Source organism: Pleurodeles waltl, chromosome 4_1, assembly GCF_031143425.1.
Source record: "Pleurodeles waltl isolate 20211129_DDA chromosome 4_1, aPleWal1.hap1.20221129, whole genome shotgun sequence".
Lineage (NCBI taxonomy): Eukaryota > Metazoa > Chordata > Amphibia > Caudata > Salamandridae > Pleurodeles > Pleurodeles waltl.
In genome coordinates this window covers 1,023,802,382-1,023,820,203 of record NC_090442.1, presented here as the reverse complement: position 1 = coordinate 1,023,820,203, position 17,822 = coordinate 1,023,802,382, and the positions used below count along the sequence as shown (strand labels likewise).

Sequence of the window (17,822 nt, the reverse complement as noted above, 5' to 3'; positions counted from 1 at the left end):
TGATGTGGGCATGGGCATAATCCGTCACTGTAGGAAGGAGGATCCAGTCTGATGACCTGGGGTGAATGATGTTGTCAGGATTAAAAGTGAGGGCAGAGGAAGGGCCAGAAGCTTCAGAGGGAGTGGGGCCATGCTGTCCATCAAAGGAGTGTCTGCGTCATTTGTAGGGAAGTGACTCACTGTCGTAACCTGACTGGGACGAGGAGGCGTCAGAGGCATCGTCTGGGGAGGGGTAGGAGAGGGCCTGGGTGCTGGTGGACAGTTGTGCCAAGTGTTGGTGGTCGAAGGGCGACTGGGACTGAGAGAGCCGGGCCATGTGTTCGGAATAGGGCCATTCAGGTCCTGGGGGTGGGGAGGCCTCCTGACTTCTGGAGGAAAGGGGCATTGGGTTACCAAAGGGAGGAACAGTCAATGCATAGAGCTTAAGTTGACTGGCGATAGGTTGAAGCACAACTGCCAGAGCCCGGTTCACAGACTGCGCCACTGAACCGTCCAGGGAATGGACAATAACCTCAGCCTGGAGCAGGTCCTCCTGTTCATTAAAGAAAACTGCATCTTCCGGCGTCTGTCGCTCGCTCATGGCGACAGGAGTACAGAGTTATTATGAAGGAACTCTTGTGAGAGTACAATGGGGGGGTGAATCCCCAAGCGTGAAGTGTCCATGCAGGAGACAACAAGTGAGGAAGAAGCCTCCAGAAACCTCTTCCTGGAGGGTTATATACACAGCAGTATGTATAACTCAATAAAAAAGTTACTCTTCCCCCACAGGCAATGCCTGTAATGGCCAATTAGACAGCCCTGGCGAGTGGGTGTGTGGGGAAAGCTTCTGCTCAACCGAGGAATGACAGCCGGGTCTCTTGGCGTGAGCTCGCTGTCAGTGATATGAAACTGACTAAAAATGACCGCGGCACGAGGAGCGCACGCGCGGGGCGTGCTAAAGGTAGGACTATTGTTCTCGCGTTGTTAGCACGCGCTCCCTTGTCTCCTGGCACGCCGCCGGGTGCAAACACTCGAAACGGCTGATCGCAAACATTATGATAGTGTAGGGCAGCGCGTATGCTGTGCGCGGAAGAATCCGGTTACTGCGTTATTGCTGAAAAGCAAGAAGTTAAAGTAAACAATATGAAACACACTAAGAAGACAATGAGGTACTTATCTGTGTTTCGAGCAGCAAAGAAAGAGGAGGAAGTGTGGCTGCTAGAACAGATATGTGGCAGTACGGTCGCCCATCGGTAGTGAGGATAGACGTCAGGTTTATGGGAGTTGTAGTTTTTTTGTAAAGTTCTATTTGATTGGCCGCTGTGATTTTGCAAACTAATAAACAGCAAAGAAGGAGAAGCTTAATCCGAGCCTCCGGTCCTGCTATAGAATTAGTCAAATCAAAGAAAGGCCACACACTCTGGAATACACCTGCCTTTCTTGTCTTTCTTCTTTGTTGCCTAGTGTGTACTGTGGTAGTCCCTTTTTCGTTTCTTTTTTAGGGTAGTCCTGCTTTTATGTCTTTGCAAATGCATTTTTGGGGGAGGGCGTGTTAACTATCCGATCACCCTACTTTCAAGAGTGTTTTACGTAATACGCTATTATTCAGCAACAACAACAAAAAGGCCTTTACGACCAGTGCATCAGTCATCACCCGAAAGAAAACAGAGGCAAGCACTCCCGGATCAGAAGGGGCAGAGACAGAACAAGCAGCGGAAGCGTCAGACATTTGGAGCTGTGCATGTACTCTTTGTGTATATCCGCCGAGCATATCCTGGGTACCTGTACTGCGAGGATTCATACATTTTCGTCTTCCGATATAACAACTTGCCCTCCCCACCCTTCCCGGTAATCCAGGTGGGTACCATTCATGTAGCTCATTTAATAGTAAAATGAGAACGAGAACGATAAGTGGAGTAATGGAATTGGTGTGCAAAGGACGATGGTTATGGAGGGTGGTGAGGTTGCACCTTATGACGTCCCCTCCACCCTCACACAGGTTTACAGGGTGGACTTTGGACCCTCACTATGGGATGAGAAGAGAATGTTCAAGATGAACGCTTTCTCTATCTCAGTTGGAGAAAACGTAGATCTTCATATTGAATAGCATTAACTGAGGTCGTAGTCGAACTTATTATTGTTCGAGCTTACTAAACCGCAGGAGTGCGATATGAAGCGCCGTATGATTAAAGCATATATTAGAGCTGAAGTTGGTGCATGGACGACAGGCCTGCTCTTTTTTGACATATGTATGTGAGCATTTGATGTCTGATTAGTGTTTTATAACGCTTGCGATAATTACCATAGAACTGCATTTAATGTCTTGGTTGGGACCAGATCTCGGAAACCTGGATTTCGCCTCTTATAATTTTTCCGTGCACATTTAATAAACTACTGGCCTCTGCGCTCCGTGAATTGATCACACTGTTACAGTTAACGATGGCTCACTCTGCTGCTATCCACAAGTTATTAGCTGACAATACGTTTTTTGTGATATGTTTCCAGCGTTCAGGTCTTCCCAAAAATTCTACTTTAATAGATTGATTCTCTATCGGTTACTAAATGTTTTCTACTCTCTTTGAATGATTTCTGCACCTTCATTTCCATACATTATTCCCCAGCAGATTTGAGCTCCATGCATCATTATCATATATTTTTCTTCCACTCAGTACAAATATCCACACGCTTCTTCATCTCGGTGCACCCCCAAAGATAGGCAATCACAGCTAAAACATGATTTTTTATATGGCTGCTCAGCCCGGTCATCATATACCTTCTCAACCGTAAACACAGCACAATTGCTGAAGTGCAGTGCAATTCCAAAGTCCATCCACTGTATCTTTTGGCACACTAAGAGAACAATGTTTTGGTCTCATTAGATAAACCATGTGTTTAATAGGTGAGGCAGAACAGTTTTATTTCCTGTTCCTAAAAATCCATAAAACAAGTACACATAATACTACTATGAGCTTACGTAGGAAATTCAAATCTCGCCATTTAATGGAGGGCAGCGGGAAATATAGAAACTTCAAGTCAAGAAGGAACTTTATTCAATCTGAATAAAACTTTTGAGTGTGCATCTGTTACAAAAAACCTATGTACACAATAAATATGTAGGACAGTCTATCTAATAGACTTTAAGATTCCATTACAAAACTTATACATTTAAAAATCTACCATCTGTTTTTGCATGCTTACTGCCTGCCAGCCACATCCTCAACATAATCTCCTACGCCGATGACACCCAACTCATCCTCTCCCTCACCAAGGACCCGCACACCGCCAAAACCAACCTCCACGAGGGACTAAAAGCCATCTCCGACTGGATGAGAGACAGCTGGCTAAAACTGAACTCGGACAAAACAGAGGTCCTCATCCTCGGGCGCACCCCCACCGCCTGGGACAACTCATGGTGGCCGTCCACGCTGGGTCCCCCACCGACAGCGCACGAAACCTCGGCTTCACCCTCGACTCCTCACTCTCCATGTCAAAGCAGGTCAGTGCCATCTCCTCCTCCTGCTACAACACCCTCCGCATGCTTCGCAGAGTTTACAAATGGATCCCATCAGAAACTAGAAAAACAGTAACCCAGGCCCTCGTCAGCAGCAGACTCTACTACGGCAGCGCCCTCTACACCGGTATCTCATCCAAACTCCTCCAACGCATCCAAAATGCCTCCGCCCGACTCATCCTCAACATCCCTCGCCTCTGCCACATCACCCCCCACCTAAGAGACCTTCACTGGCTCCCCGTCAACAAGAGGATCACCTTCAAGCTCCTCACCCACGCACACAAGGCACTCCACAACACCGGACCATAATACCTGAACAACAGACTCCGCTTCTACGCCCCCATCCAACATCTCCGCTCTGCTAACTTCGCCCTCGCCTCCATCCGACGCAAATCTTCCGCCGGCAGATCATTCTCGTACCTCGCCGCCAAGACCTGGAACACCCTCCCGCCGGATCTACGACAGACCCAGGACCTTCTCTCCTTTAGAAAACTCCTCTTCGAGCAGTAGCAGCACCTCCTCCTTCCCCCCCCCCCCGCGCCTTGAAACCCTCATGGGTATGTAGCACGCTTTGCAAATTGATTGATTGATTGAAAAGTTACAGCTCCTAAGCAGTCCTCTACAGAGTGTAACTATTGCATACAAACGAACGCAGGTCTGCATTGTCTAAAATTAAATTTCTTTAGCAATGGTTTAATAACATAGGCTGTAAGCACACCATAAAACCTAAAAAAAATTGTAAAGGGCAAGGAGCCTTGAGTGGAATACCATCACAGGGACAATTGGGTAAGACGCTCAACCGTTCATTCTGCTTAGGAAAGGTCACAAGGTTGGTGGATCATATTGTACCTAAATCATGTCAGTACAAATATATGGCTAATGCTTGTTACCAATTCTTGGTATGGTTGTATGCTTTCCTTAGTTAATACATGAGAATGAAAATTGAAACGTACTTTCTGACGGTCCCTGTTAAACCCTTTCTCTTCGCACGTGTTTGGATCTCCTTCAAAGACTCAGGGCCCTCGTAGAAATCTGGTCGGTCAAGCCTACCACATTTGCCAAAGTGTAACTAAGGGGTATGCGCCACTCGATCCGAGCCTAAACAGTTGTGCACTATTAAGAGAGTCTTCCTCTCGCGTCCAAATCCTATGCCACAACAGAAGTGGGCTCCTGTTATGAGAGCCTTCCCCGCTCCTCTAGTTATTCCACTGCAGTTGGCATGGAAAAAGCATGTCATTTTCCATAAAATTCACATTACATGTACGGAGGAAAGGTGCGTATAGTTTGTAAATCGTGAAAACCAAGCTCCCAGCTAAGCTGTTTCTGGAATTCCTCAAAGGGTCATTGATTCCCTGAAGCCAACATACTATATTCCTAAGAAACCTGCACACACTGTTAGTTTGGGGAAAATGTCCAGGGACCATCTCCCAAAAGAAGGTCATCTTATAACTTATCTATGTTTGTCATTTCAGATACAACTTATTGACTGCTGGTGAGGTAAAGAGATGGCCAATTCCAGCCACACAGAGTCTAGAGTCTGTAGTCACTGGTAATGCTTAAGGAATATGCCCTGCATTGGAGTGTAGGGTGGAACTGCCAGGAGGCAGTAGTGAGCCTTGCTGAGTTTTTGGTACACGAAGGCTGGACCGCTGAAAGGACGCTTAAATCAACAGGTCTACCTCATGGTATGAAAGAATGCAAGCAACAGTGTGATGGTTATAGGTGAAGTCTGCACATTACTAGTTTGCAGTTTGTGCAGACATTGAACATTGTTAGGAGGATCATGGCATGGCCTTTGGGACAAGTTCATACTCGTATGAAAAATGATGAGAAAGAATTCCAGCTTGACCTCTGGGACAGATTTCAAACTCCGATTCCAGGCAAGGAACTTGTTCAGTTGAAACCGGGGGAGGACCCGGAATATTTCTTGAGGACGTTTGAGCGCATTGCGGAATGTGCTCTATGGCCAAAGCATCAGTGGCCAAAGCGCTTAGCTCCTTTGTTATCTGAGGAAGCTCGGCTTATTTACCAAGCTTTGCCAAGTTATGCTGCCGAGGACTATGATCAGTTGAAAGATGCTCTCCTTAGACATCTGAGTGTGAGTGAGGAAGTTAATCGGAGGAAGTTTCGCAGTGTTTCGTTTTTATCAGAAGCTGGACTCCGTGCTGTGGCCAGTCGGCTGCGGGAATTGGGTAAGAGGTGGCTGAAACCAGAGAGCCGAAGCTCTGAAGAAATTGTAGAGATCATCGTGGTGGAGCAGTTCATCCACATTTTGCCTGGGGATGCTAAAGAATGGTTAAGTCATCACCAGGTGCAGTCGCTCGAGAGTGCAGTTCGACTGATTGAGGGAATCCTTGCTGGGGAACACTACAAGCATGCAGCTGGAGGTTTAATGTCCAGTGTGCAAACCATAGAACTGGAAAAGGTGCACGTGACCAAAGGTATGAGTGCTCTTTCCATTGGAGAACGTACACTTTGGATTTTTGGTCATTAAGTAGGTTATGGAAATATTAAAACCCACATTTTCAATGTAAGTTATTGATTTGTTAGTGAGGCTAACCTGTTAAGTCAGCAATAATCACTTCTTCTATAAATCTCTTATAAGGAACATTGAATTCTTAGATAGGGGAACCATAATGCAATTTGAGAACAACTCCTAGCCTTCCTTCTTTTTAGAATTTAGATAATAATTAGGGCTCACAGTTTTCCATTTTTACTGATTTTTACAGATAAATACAGACAGAAAACTACTTATTTTCCTGCCTGTATTTATTTTTAAATACGGAAATTAGGCCTTTTTGGATGTTTTTTTTTCTACTGTCACTCATCAGCGCCAGGTCTGTAGGCATACAGATTCAAAGTAGGGGGAGATGAAAAAAGACAATAGATTTCCTAATTAAGCTTAATTAAGTGCAGATCTACAGTTATTTATGCTCTTCTGCAATGCAAGAGTTTTCAGAAAACACAACATTCAAATGCGAGTATACATTTATAAGTTAACTAAATGTGGAAGAATACCTATTGCAGCTTCATTTATACAGTGAACACAAAATAAAAATGGATTAAAGCAGAAAACAATTGACAAAAAATAACTATGGGTAAATACAGACGGAAATGTTGAAAAAAAAAAATACCATTAAAGTGGTAGCCCTAACTATAATCCTAAAGTCTGCAGCTTGTGTTGATTGTCTACCCAAGCATTGGGTCAGATGATTTAGGTCACAGGTGCCTATAAACTCCTCAGATAAAGAATACTTACTGAAACAATTAATCATCAGTGTGAATTGTGTGATAATTGCAACATGACACAGTTGGGATTGCTTTGGAGTCGTGATTGCTTTGGAGCGTAAGGTTGAACAGAGCTAGCACAGACTTGAACTGATACTTTAATTATAATCTTTAAAGATTCATTTTGACTGAAGCGCTGCCTTTTTTTTTTTTTTAAAGGTATGAAGTACTGGTAATTATTACTGACTGACAGCGTTTTTGTAGATCAGCCTACACTATTGCAGTCTCTTGGCACCGGTCTATACACTGCCTAGCCGAGCACACAAGTATTGAGCATTTTCCTGAAGCTTAAAGATGAGGCAGAAATCCTGATATCCACAGTCTTGGGGTCTGCTGAAAGAGGATGTGGTCTCTCTGTCTGTTTATATTTGAGGACTGCTAGATTTGCCCTACATTTGCTGCATAGATCATGATTATGGACCTACCACCTGATTTTTAGATGCCAGATATTTAGGAGCTAATTGAAGGAGACACTTTAAATACCGTGGTAGAGATCTTAAAAGCAATGCGGTCTGGGACCTTGAACCACTACGGAGCTCTTACTGTTGCCAAGACATGGTCAGTTTTCTTGAGCTCGAAAACTTCTAAAAATAAAATACTGTTAGTATTGCACTTTTTGGGAGAGAAAAAAAGTAACTGATGATGAAAGCTTTAGTAGTGATTTTAAGTTTTTCCTGGGACTGTCTTGAGTATCAGCGAAGACTTAGGTCCCCAGACTAGTTGGCAGTGAAGAGGAGTTGAACCTCCACACTAGGGGCCAGATGTAGGAAGTCTTTTGCGCCTCGCAAACGGCAAAAAACGCAGTTTGCGATGCGCAAAAGGCTGAACGCGATGCAGAATCACATTTTGCGAGTCGGTACAGACTCGCAAAATGTGATTCCGACTCGCAAATAGGAAGGGGTGTTCCCTTCCTATTTGCGACCACATCGCGATGTAGAGTTGCTTTGTGACCGCGAAAGCGGTCGCAAACCAACTCGCATTTACCATCCACTTGAAGTGGATGGTAACTCATTCGCAAAAGGGAAGGGGTCCCCAGGGGACCCCTTCCCCTTTGTGAATGCCCACAAAAATATTTTTTCAGAGGAGACAGTGGTCTGAGACACCTTTCTGCATCTCGGATTGCGAGTTGCAATTTGCGAGTCGCTATGACTCGCAAATTGCAAGTCGCAATCGGATACCTACCTACATCTGGCCCTAGGTGTCCAGTTGTTAGAAATGTTGCCCAATGTCAAAAACATGCAAGGGACTATGGGTGCCAGAGTGCAGTTGATTTGTGACTTGTCAGACACCCTGAGTAACTGAGGGGTGCAAGTTGTCAAATTTGTTGAGACATTGCCAGATACTTAAGCTTTTTATGGGATACAAGCTGCACCAGTAAAGTTCAATGAAAGGTTTCCAGACTCCACAAAAAGAATTGTGAGAAACATTGTGCTTGATTGTTGTTCATGTTCAGAGACGTTTGTAAGTGTTTTGTGGTTAGTTGGGGTCATAGATTGTAAGCAATGCTATTTTGTACATATTGTATTTTGTGAAATATTGCAAGGGATTATTTGTCCGACTCTTTCTTTTATCAGTTGCATTGGTGCTCGGTTGAAAGAGAGAATTGTATTGTTTCCTGTATGCAGCATGAACGGTGGCCTGTGCACACGTATAAGTGCTTGAAGGATGTCTGTGAGATCATTGTTTCAGGCGTTTTCTTTGACAGGTGGGTGGGTTCTTAATTTAAGCAACTTTTGTGACGGATGGTGTTTCAAGGCTCCATTCAAAATGCATTCCACTTGATTCCAGTCTCCTTCATTGGTAGTGTGTTGAATGTAGAGAAGCCCAGGACACATAGACATACAAAACTCCCCTGTGTCATTGTATGGGAGCACCTTCTGCCACTTTCAAAACAAGGAGATGGTACCACTTTCATTCAGTGCTTAGCTATTGCAGTTACTAAAGCTCACGTTTGTATTATTTCCTCCCTGGTTTTAGATTCTCCAGTTTTCCCAAACCCAGTGTCACCTAATATAAAGAACGAGAAAGAAAAATGCCCTGCAGAGAAGTTGGATCTAAAAAAAAGAACCTCAGGTGAGCAAGCAACTCAGGACGTTAGTGACAGCACTTCTTCTTCGTATCTGTGAGGGGTCTATTTAACTTGGCTCTCTCTCTCTGGGGACATAGAAAAAGTGCTAGTATGCCGTAGATGGTCTGGATCCTCTTGCTACAGCCTGAAATTGTTGTTCTTTACTTGCCACCTAATTTAAGCACCTTTGTTGCGTGGGTACAGGAGCAAATGCAGATAAAAATTTACCTTGAAAGCAAAAGTCAGACTGTTTTTAACAGTAATATTTAAAGCACATAATTCATTATTTTGTATTCAAAGAAAACCTCTTCATAGGATTACAGCAGGTATAACTATGTGTGTCTCTCGTCTTTTAAAGTAATGCTGTTTTCAATGAGAGTGAGGTAACCTACCCCACTGGGTTCAGAGGGACTTGACCCAGTTATGGAGGAAATGGTCTCACAGGAAAGATGGAGGAGGTCACAAATGATATCATACAAATGTCTTGCATTCACGGCAGTAACCATCTGCCGAGCATGAAAGCAAGAGACAGATAATGCCTTTTGCTGACATAGCCCCGCCAATCGGGAACTGCCCCGGCTGTGTGCCTAGGCAAAATGGTGGATTTGTAAAAGTATGGACTTAAATACAAGCTCCCACCTCATCTATATCAAAGCAGGATAACCATTGCAGCACTTTAATGAACTGACCTGACGTGCAGTAAATTAATGATTTGAAATTAATGGGCAGTGAATTCACCTACAATTGTGGGAAGTGCTACTCTCCATCTTTGTGTGTGAGCAGCTGGAGACACAAGCTAGTAACTGCATATTTTGTGTACACGAAATGATCAAAGTGACACTGAGGACTCTAATAAATCTGAAAGGCAATACTCCTTTTGAGCTATTTATAAAGGCTTGACAAGATGGAAGTATTTAATTAACAAGCCCCATTGTGAAGAATGACTGATGTTTTCAGACCCCATTCTTGGAATACATTTGGGATTTAATGACTTTAATAAAGTTCACATGTGTGATACACCTTATATCTTTGTTTCCTGACTGTGACAAAACATGTGCTTTGTTTGGGTTTGTTATTGCCATCAGTACTCTTTGACCATTCAAGGGGTTGAGGACTCATGGCCACATAAGTTCAGGACTGTATGTTGGGAGAGTACTCTTTTATCAAAGGTTTGTTTTGATGATATCATGAATGTTATAATACAGTGGAGCAAGATAAGGATTCATTGTAAGTTGCAAGGGGAGTGTAGTTGACAATGAAATATTAACAAAACATTTATTGATTCGAAATTAATTCGGATTCCCTCCATCTGGATTTTTTAATGGGCCATTATCCAGCTTTTTGCCGTTCTTGTACCAAAAATGGAAGACTAATATTCTGTGTCCCCAACTATATTGTTTGGGAGGGGCGGAAATGGTACCATTCTTGTGAGATTCTTGCAGCATTCTGTGGAATGTATTTTCTACTACTGGGAGACAGGCCTCCCCTGAAGAATTAGAAGGCTGAAATCCCCCTGCCCCTCTCCTGGACCCCATTAGGCAGAGACAGGGTGACCATACAGCACCTAACTATACTGTTCTTTGATCATCCTGTTTTTCCACTGGGCCCAGAGGAGTAGAGCAGGGGCTTCTGTACAGCACTGGTGTTACTGCTGCCAGATCTCTGTGCCCGTTGCCTGGGCCCAACAGCAGTGGAGGAAACTGCACATCTCTTGACTGTACAGCTTTCAGCTCTTGTTCCTCACAACAGAGATGCAATGTCTCAGACTTAAAAATGGCTTCTCACCATCATCTACAAAGCATTTGCAAACTTCCTAAGCAGAGCAGATCATTTATGTTTGTTTTTGTATTACTCATTTACGTCTACTACCCATCCTGGGGTATAGGCCATCTACCAGGGCTCTCCAGCTATCTCTCTCTCCTGGGCTTTTCTTTCAGTCTGACTCCAGGTGTAAGTCGTCTCCCTGCAGTCAGCCTTGAGGCCTCATTGCCAGCTTTTTTTTTTTAGCCTTCCTATTTTCCTTTTCCCTTGAGGGTTCCAGGTGAGTGCCTGCCTGCTTTTGTTTGATGCAGGATTGTAGAGGGTGTGACCTATCGATCCTGTGTCTTTTCATGATTTCTTCATGAGCAGGGAATTGGAAAGTCTGCTGCCATAGGTCGTTGTTGCCGATGGTATTTGACCACTGGATTTGGATGATTTTTCTCAGACAGGTGTTGATGAACTTCAAGACTTTGTTGGCGATGGTTACTGTTGTCCTCCAAGTTTCTGCTCCATACAGAAGAACAGACTTTACATTGATATTAAAAAGCCTGATCTTGGTTTTCAACATTAGGTACTTGGAGCTCCAGGTCTATTTTGATTGAGTGAAGGCAGCCCTTGCCTTGCTGATTCTTGCCTTGACCTCAATATCTGTGCCACTCTACATGTCTATGATACTGCCCAGGTACGTGAAGGCCTCAACCGCTTCCAGTGCATCGCCTGCAAGAGTGACTACAGTTGTGCTAGTGGTGTTAGACATCAGGATCTTGGTTTTTCACTTGTGGATGTTGAGTCCAAGTTATGCTAATGTGGCTGCCACTTTGTCGGCCTTCTCTTGCATTTGCCTATGGGTATGGGAGAGTAGAGCCAGGTCGTCTGCAAAGTCCAGGTCTTCGAGCCTCATCCAAGGTGTCCACTGGATCCCATTTCTTCTCCTTGCTGTGAGTGTCTTCATGATCCAGCCTATGACCCGCAGGAAGAGAAAGATGAGACCAAACAACCATGGTGGACCCTGGTCCTCACTTTGAAGGCTTCCAGGAGTTGTCCTCCATGGACTATCTTGCAGGTCATTCCCTTGTATTGTATTGTATTGTAATAATATTTATATAGCACTTACTACCCCTGATGAGGCGTTGAAGTGCTTTTCGGGGAGTAGCACGCTACTCCAAAACCCAAGAGGAATTAGTGGTGGATTAGTATAGGGAAATATGAGTACAGTTTTAGTATTATTATTATGAGTTAATTTGAGCAGAGGATATGTGAGTTTGTTAGTTGGATTGACTAGAGTAATGGAGGGATAGAGGAGTGAAGAATCCAGAAGTGTTAATTTGGAGTTTATAGTAATAGGATGAAGCTTGGGATGAGTAAAGGAGAGATGGAGGAGAGAAGAGTCTGTGGAAAGGGTTAGGGAGATCATAGTAGCAGGAGGGGTTTTGGATTAGTCAAAGGTGAGATAAATAGGGGAGGCAGTGTTATTTCGGAGATGAAAGTAGTAGAATGGGTTTGGAATGGGTCAAAGTGGGGATGGGGGATAGATTGATAGAGACATGACATGGTGATAGGTAGATAAAGTAAAGCTTACAAGAGAGTACATTTATAATATTTTTATTTATTTATAATTGTGTGTATGTGTGTATATATATGTATATATATATATTTATCATTATTTTTGTTTTTATTTCTTTATTCATGTAAGAGTTCCTGATGATTATTACAAGTTTATCTGGCACACTGTTGTGACAGAGGAGTTTACAAAGGATCTCTCTGTCCAAGCTATTGAATACCTTCTCGTTGTTCATGCAGGTGACATGGGTGGAAGTTCCATTCCTTCTACTGCTCAATGATGATGTGCAATGTTGTGGACTTCTGCAAAGGTAGATCCTGCAAAGACCAGATCGCAACACTGCGCATCATTATTGAGCAGTCAATAAAATTGCTATTGTATCTCTTCCATAAACATACTTCGATTTGTGATTTGTAGTTGACAGTTCCACTTTGATCCCTTCTTTTACACTGCATCTGCCATCCCCCATCAATAAAATATAGAAGTATTTTGAAAAGGCCCTAGATCTCCACCTGGACATAAATGAGGGCCAACAGTGCACTCTCAGGCCCCTTTAAGATCAAGAGTGGCACCAGACTGAGATGCCCCTTGACTCCACTTTTATTTGTGCTGTCAGTTGAGCTCCTGGTGAATGCTGTCAGGATGGGCACACTTCTTGACAGATTTCAGTGCTTATTTTTTCCTGAAACAGCTGTAAATAACATGTACCGGCGTAATACATATTCTGTCTCTATATGTGGAAGCAACTGGACTTAAAGCAGTTTGGAACACATTCGTAGTGGTCCTCCTGAACTGTTCCACTGAAACTATGACATTTCAGTCTCGCCTTCAGATAAGCAGTAGGAGCTTTAAATATTTAGGAATTGACATCTCATTGTGACCTCAGTATAGTTGGCGCCTCATTATCTTCCCCCTTGCTGACGTAACTTCACCGTAACATACGCAGATGGACTGCACTCCCGCTGACAATATCAGGCAGGATACCTCTCTTTCAAATTATATCTCATCTCAGATTCTGCTACATCTTAAAAAACTACCTGTACATTGTCCAGCAGTCTTTTGACAAAGAGAGATCCACCCTGTGGAGGTACTTATATGGCTCGGTAAACAATGCACACAGTCCAAGTATGATGGAGGGCTGGTAATGGCAGACATTCAGGTATATTACTGGGCATCTCAACTTGTAACTATTAATGACTGGATGGTTGGGGACAGATGCGACGAAACATACAGTCTAGTACCACAGTATTTCCAAAACACTAACCCCCAATATATTTTAACCACTTTCACCTTCCCAAGGGCCTATCCCTAATGACAATACTGGTATTAACAGCATGGCGTAAAGCCCAAATGCTCATTACCTGGTACAAACAGATAAAGCTGGAAACTCCTCTATGGAAAGGTGATTGGCTCCCAACGACTAGGATAGCCTTTGAATTTAGCAACTGGGACAGAGTTTGCATCTCCAAGGTATGCGACATTGGAAATGTGAACTGTATTAAATCATAAGCTGAACTTTGCACCCAATTTCACATACGTAGGTCCCAATTTTTTCACTGTCTCCAGCTAAGACACATTTTAGAACCCGTTAGGCACACTTTGACCCAAATTACACCCCCACTCCCGAATTCTATGAGTTGGAACTGAAATTGACAAAGGAGCAACTGATGAGAGGAGGCAATTCAAGGGTTTACTGTTCACTGTTAGTCAGTAGTCCTGAGCCGATGGTATGTCTACGACTCGATGGGAGGCTGACATTTATGCACTTGAGAAGGATGATCATTGCATAGACACCAATATTGTGCAACCTATGCTTGCTATCGCCTCTAATCTCATCCAGTTCCATTATTTACATAGGACTTACTAAACCCCTGAGAGACTGTCCAAAATGAACCCTGGTATCTCCTCGAATAGTACTAGAGCTGCAGTGAAAGGGGCTTTCTGTTCATAGGACATGCTACTGTGCTAAGGTACAACTTTATTGCGTGAAGATCCAGTGGTCACTTGCCAGGGCCCCGGGTCTGACAGCAGAATTAACGCCCAAAATGGCCACCCTGGGACGTCTAGAAGTAATGGTTGGTAATCGCGCAGGCTGCGTTGCTTGAACGCTAAAAGGGATATAGTGAAGAAATTGAAGTTAGAGGTCCCCACCCTTGGGGAGTTGATTCATGGAATTGACAGAGAGTGTACACAGCAATGGACTGCCCTAATACATTTGCCAAAATCTCCGGGCAGTTGCTGGGGCTGTCCAGAGAGACACGGAGTTATCACCATTCGATGCACAAAAACGTTTTCTTTGTTTTCTTATATGTACATGTCGATATGGGGACTTGTTAAAGGGAAAGGGTTTCCTCAGATTGACCTTAACGTTATTGTATAATGTTTTTGCATATTAACTTGTACACCTCTATATTTGCCTGTTTTATAAAATCAATAAACAAGTTCAGAAAAAAAAGAAAGTACATGTTGGTTTATTATAAGTTACAGTTGTAGAGTGTTCATGGTTTTCTGTGTGCAAAGTAGGCCACTCTTGTTGACTTTTTAGCTCCTGGTCCATACTAGCAGCCATTTGTCCTATTTGAAGGAGCCATATTGTATAATAGGAGCCGATTCTGAATGCATAAGTTCGATTACCTCCTCTTGTCTGTTTTGATAGATGCTTGGTTTTTACTACACATGGTTCATTATTGTCCCCCTAATTTCAGATTGTCCTGCTTTCAATGGCGAGCTTCCACTGAATGTAAAATGTGAGGAAGAAGTTTGCCCCTCAAAGGAGCCCGAGCCTGGGGAGTCAGAGAATATAACTTTGGGTGAGCTTCGGCCACATTGTGTTACTCGAAGGAAGGGAACATCGGTGATGCTTTCAACACTGAGAACATGTACTCTCACCTCAGGATCCTGAAACGTAGTTGTCCGATGACGAATAAAGGATGGTGTGGATGATTTTGTTGTGGCTGAGAAAGCTTTGATTGTTGTGACCGTACCCTCGCACCAGCATGTTTTTTGCAAGAAGTAGGAAAACAGTCCTCGAGGAAACCCTGCTTTTTAAAGTTATTATTTCTGTATTTGATGTTGCATTTCTGGAGCCCAGAGTATTGAAACAGCAGCTCTTTACAATGCCCCACCTTGAAAGCCGAGAGTATAATCAAGAGCAACTTTCTTAACATATTTAATACCCAAAAGTCCTGAAGGCCGTTGTCAGAAATATTTGCTGAAAGTTTAGAGTGACAGCGGACACATTGTACAAAACTCCACAATTAACTAATTTAATCAAGTTTCTCAAAAGTTGCCATTGTGGTGCAGAGGCAGGAGGGGTGGCACAGGACAGAATCATGTGGCTACTGAATTCCTCCTAGAGTAGAAACCACCTTGTTAAGCATGTATTAATACATACACACCATGTTTAAGGATTGTATTTTTGGTATTTATTACAGACGGTTCCGCGACAGAAACTGTGCCTTCAGAGAGCATTAAAGATGAGGACAGAGTGGAAGTCCAGGAAGAGATGGAGTCTGAAGGGGACATTAGTGGTGAGTAGGGACATGGGCTTTTGTAGGCAGTGGATGCATGGTTGCTTTTTATTTTGGGTCATTTCACTTATTCCCAATCACTCATCATAGCTGGTATTTTAGAGATAAATGTCATGTCTTACCAATACTGTCTATTCTAAATGGCTATTCTGTAGAACTGTGCAAGCTGCCATTGATAGCTTGCAACTTTAAAGTGAGCCTGGATCAAGGGTCTTACAGAGCTGGTCCATTTAACTCTGTGAAGCTTCTCCAGAATTTAGCTTAGAGGCTCTTCAATAGCTCAGAGGCCCTTCATATGCTTATGTCAAAGCATAATTGTATCTTGATATGTAGTGAGGATAAGGAACTCTGATTCCGACCATGTTTGATGTAATTGTTAAAAAACGAAAAACCTTACAATGTATTCTGGTTAACTGCTGACGTCTCTTCCCTTCCCAAGGGCTTCTGCAGCTGTTACCTAACTATTTCCCAAATGTTTGACTGTCTCTGAAGAGCTGTTTACTCATTTTACGTTGTTTAGCATGGTTGCGCCTGACCCCCAATGCAACTCTTTCTCTATGTATCTTCATCCCATTGCAACGGTTCACATAATAGTCTTGCACCCATTTATATCTGTTTGATGTAAAATGTTCTGCTATAACATGGGGTGATGTAGCTACGCCTAAGACCACAAAATTAACAGTTAATGTACTGCTGACAAAGAATAGCACTTTAACATATAGAAAACGAGAGTATGCCAATGAAATGTATGGCACAAAGTGGCTTTATGAGGTGATTAAACCAGTGGTGACTTAGAGATTCATGTGAATATGGGGGAGCAGGTGCTGAATGCATGTCAGATGATTCAGAGGCAAGGGACAACTGTCTGACCCAGCACATCACTGTGTGCTACAAATTCCACCTCCTATCAGCTAATACATTTTTCCACTGATTTACTTGTGCAGAACTTGGAGATAACATATGGTGCTCTTTGATAAACTTGAGATGAGGAGTGATATGCCCATTAAAGGAGAAGCATAGCATTATTATTTTTTAATTTGAGCAATAATATAGTTCAGTGAAAGAGCTTGGGTCAAGACTGACTTGCATATGGCTGGGTCCGAACTGGGGTGCTGTGGCAAGCAAAATAACGATGGATTAAACCCAGATCTGTGACTGGTGGTGAGTGTTTGAAAAGTTTCAACACTCCGTCCATCATTTTATTTTGTGATGTTGCTTTGTGCGCCATGAGTGGCTAGGGTATGCGCAAACGTGGGTCCCTTGCTCGCCGCACCACTGGATTCAAGCTAGCCTGGCTGATGAAGGGAGTTACCCTGAAACTGGTCCTAGGATGCTTGTTTCCTGCCCAGGGAGGACCTGGCCTAGCAGTTCGGGCTGGACTGCTCCCATGGGGAACAGGGTCAAGACTGATTTGCATATGGCTGGGTTTGAACTGGGGTGACGTAGCAAGCAAAATAACAATGGTTTAAACCCAGATCTGTGACTGGGAGTGAGTGTTTGAAAAGTTTCAACACTCCATCCATCATTTTATTTTGTGATGCAGCTTTTTAAAGCTACCGTATTTCTAGTAAACAGATAACGTTTTTCAGTTTGGAATTCACTGATCACAGTCAAGAGTTAGAGCATGATGGATGGGTGCTTTAAATGAAAAATGATCATCAAAGACAGGTTCTAAAGTTAAAATAGTGTTTGTTTGTTTTTTTGGGGGTTAACTTAGTCTAGATAACTTTCCAGTGCTAGCATACTGAGTTGCAACATTGTCTAGAAGCACAGGCCTGGGAATGACCTTGAGGGAGAAGTAGCTGTCAGTACATTCTTATTTATTGCAACCCTTCTGTTTTAATTATAAACGTATAAAAGCCATTAAGACACAGCGTTGAAGTCATGCATAGAGCTTCAAAACATTATGATGTAACGTGAATTGTAAGACAAAATTGCAAAATAGCCCTCATCATCCTATGGACTTATGGCAGAAACAGATCTCCTTGTCGCACAACATACAGACATCGCCCCACATTCAGTTGCTTTTAATATATTGGTTTTAAATATATTTCTATTTAACTCAAATCCAATTTGTATGAAAGTATTAGTTTGTAATGGTTTTGGTTACTCCTTTTTTGATGT

The 17,822-nt window shown here is 43.1% G+C and overlaps 1 protein-coding gene across 3 annotated transcripts in view; it reads left to right on the top strand.

The window, feature by feature from the left end:
• Window positions 1-1,216: 1,216 nt before the first annotated feature.
• The window catches only part of LOC138288377 (uncharacterized), a 29,203-nt gene continuing 12,597 nt past the window's right edge, over window positions 1,217-17,822 (top strand). The window contains exons 1-5 of one of the 3 annotated variants that reach the window (XM_069229948.1): window positions 1,217-1,836; window positions 4,963-5,682; window positions 8,756-8,851; window positions 14,874-14,978; window positions 15,603-15,698. In XM_069229948.1, the coding sequence (XP_069086049.1) occupies window positions 5,274-5,682; window positions 8,756-8,851; window positions 14,874-14,978; window positions 15,603-15,698 (706 nt within the window). In that variant the 5' untranslated portion in view covers window positions 1,217-1,836; window positions 4,963-5,273. Of the gene's footprint in view, window positions 1,837-4,962; window positions 5,932-8,755; window positions 8,852-14,873; window positions 14,979-15,602; window positions 15,699-17,822 lie in introns of all 3 variants that reach the window. The other 2 variants (XM_069229946.1, XM_069229947.1) reach the window with 2 other exon arrangements.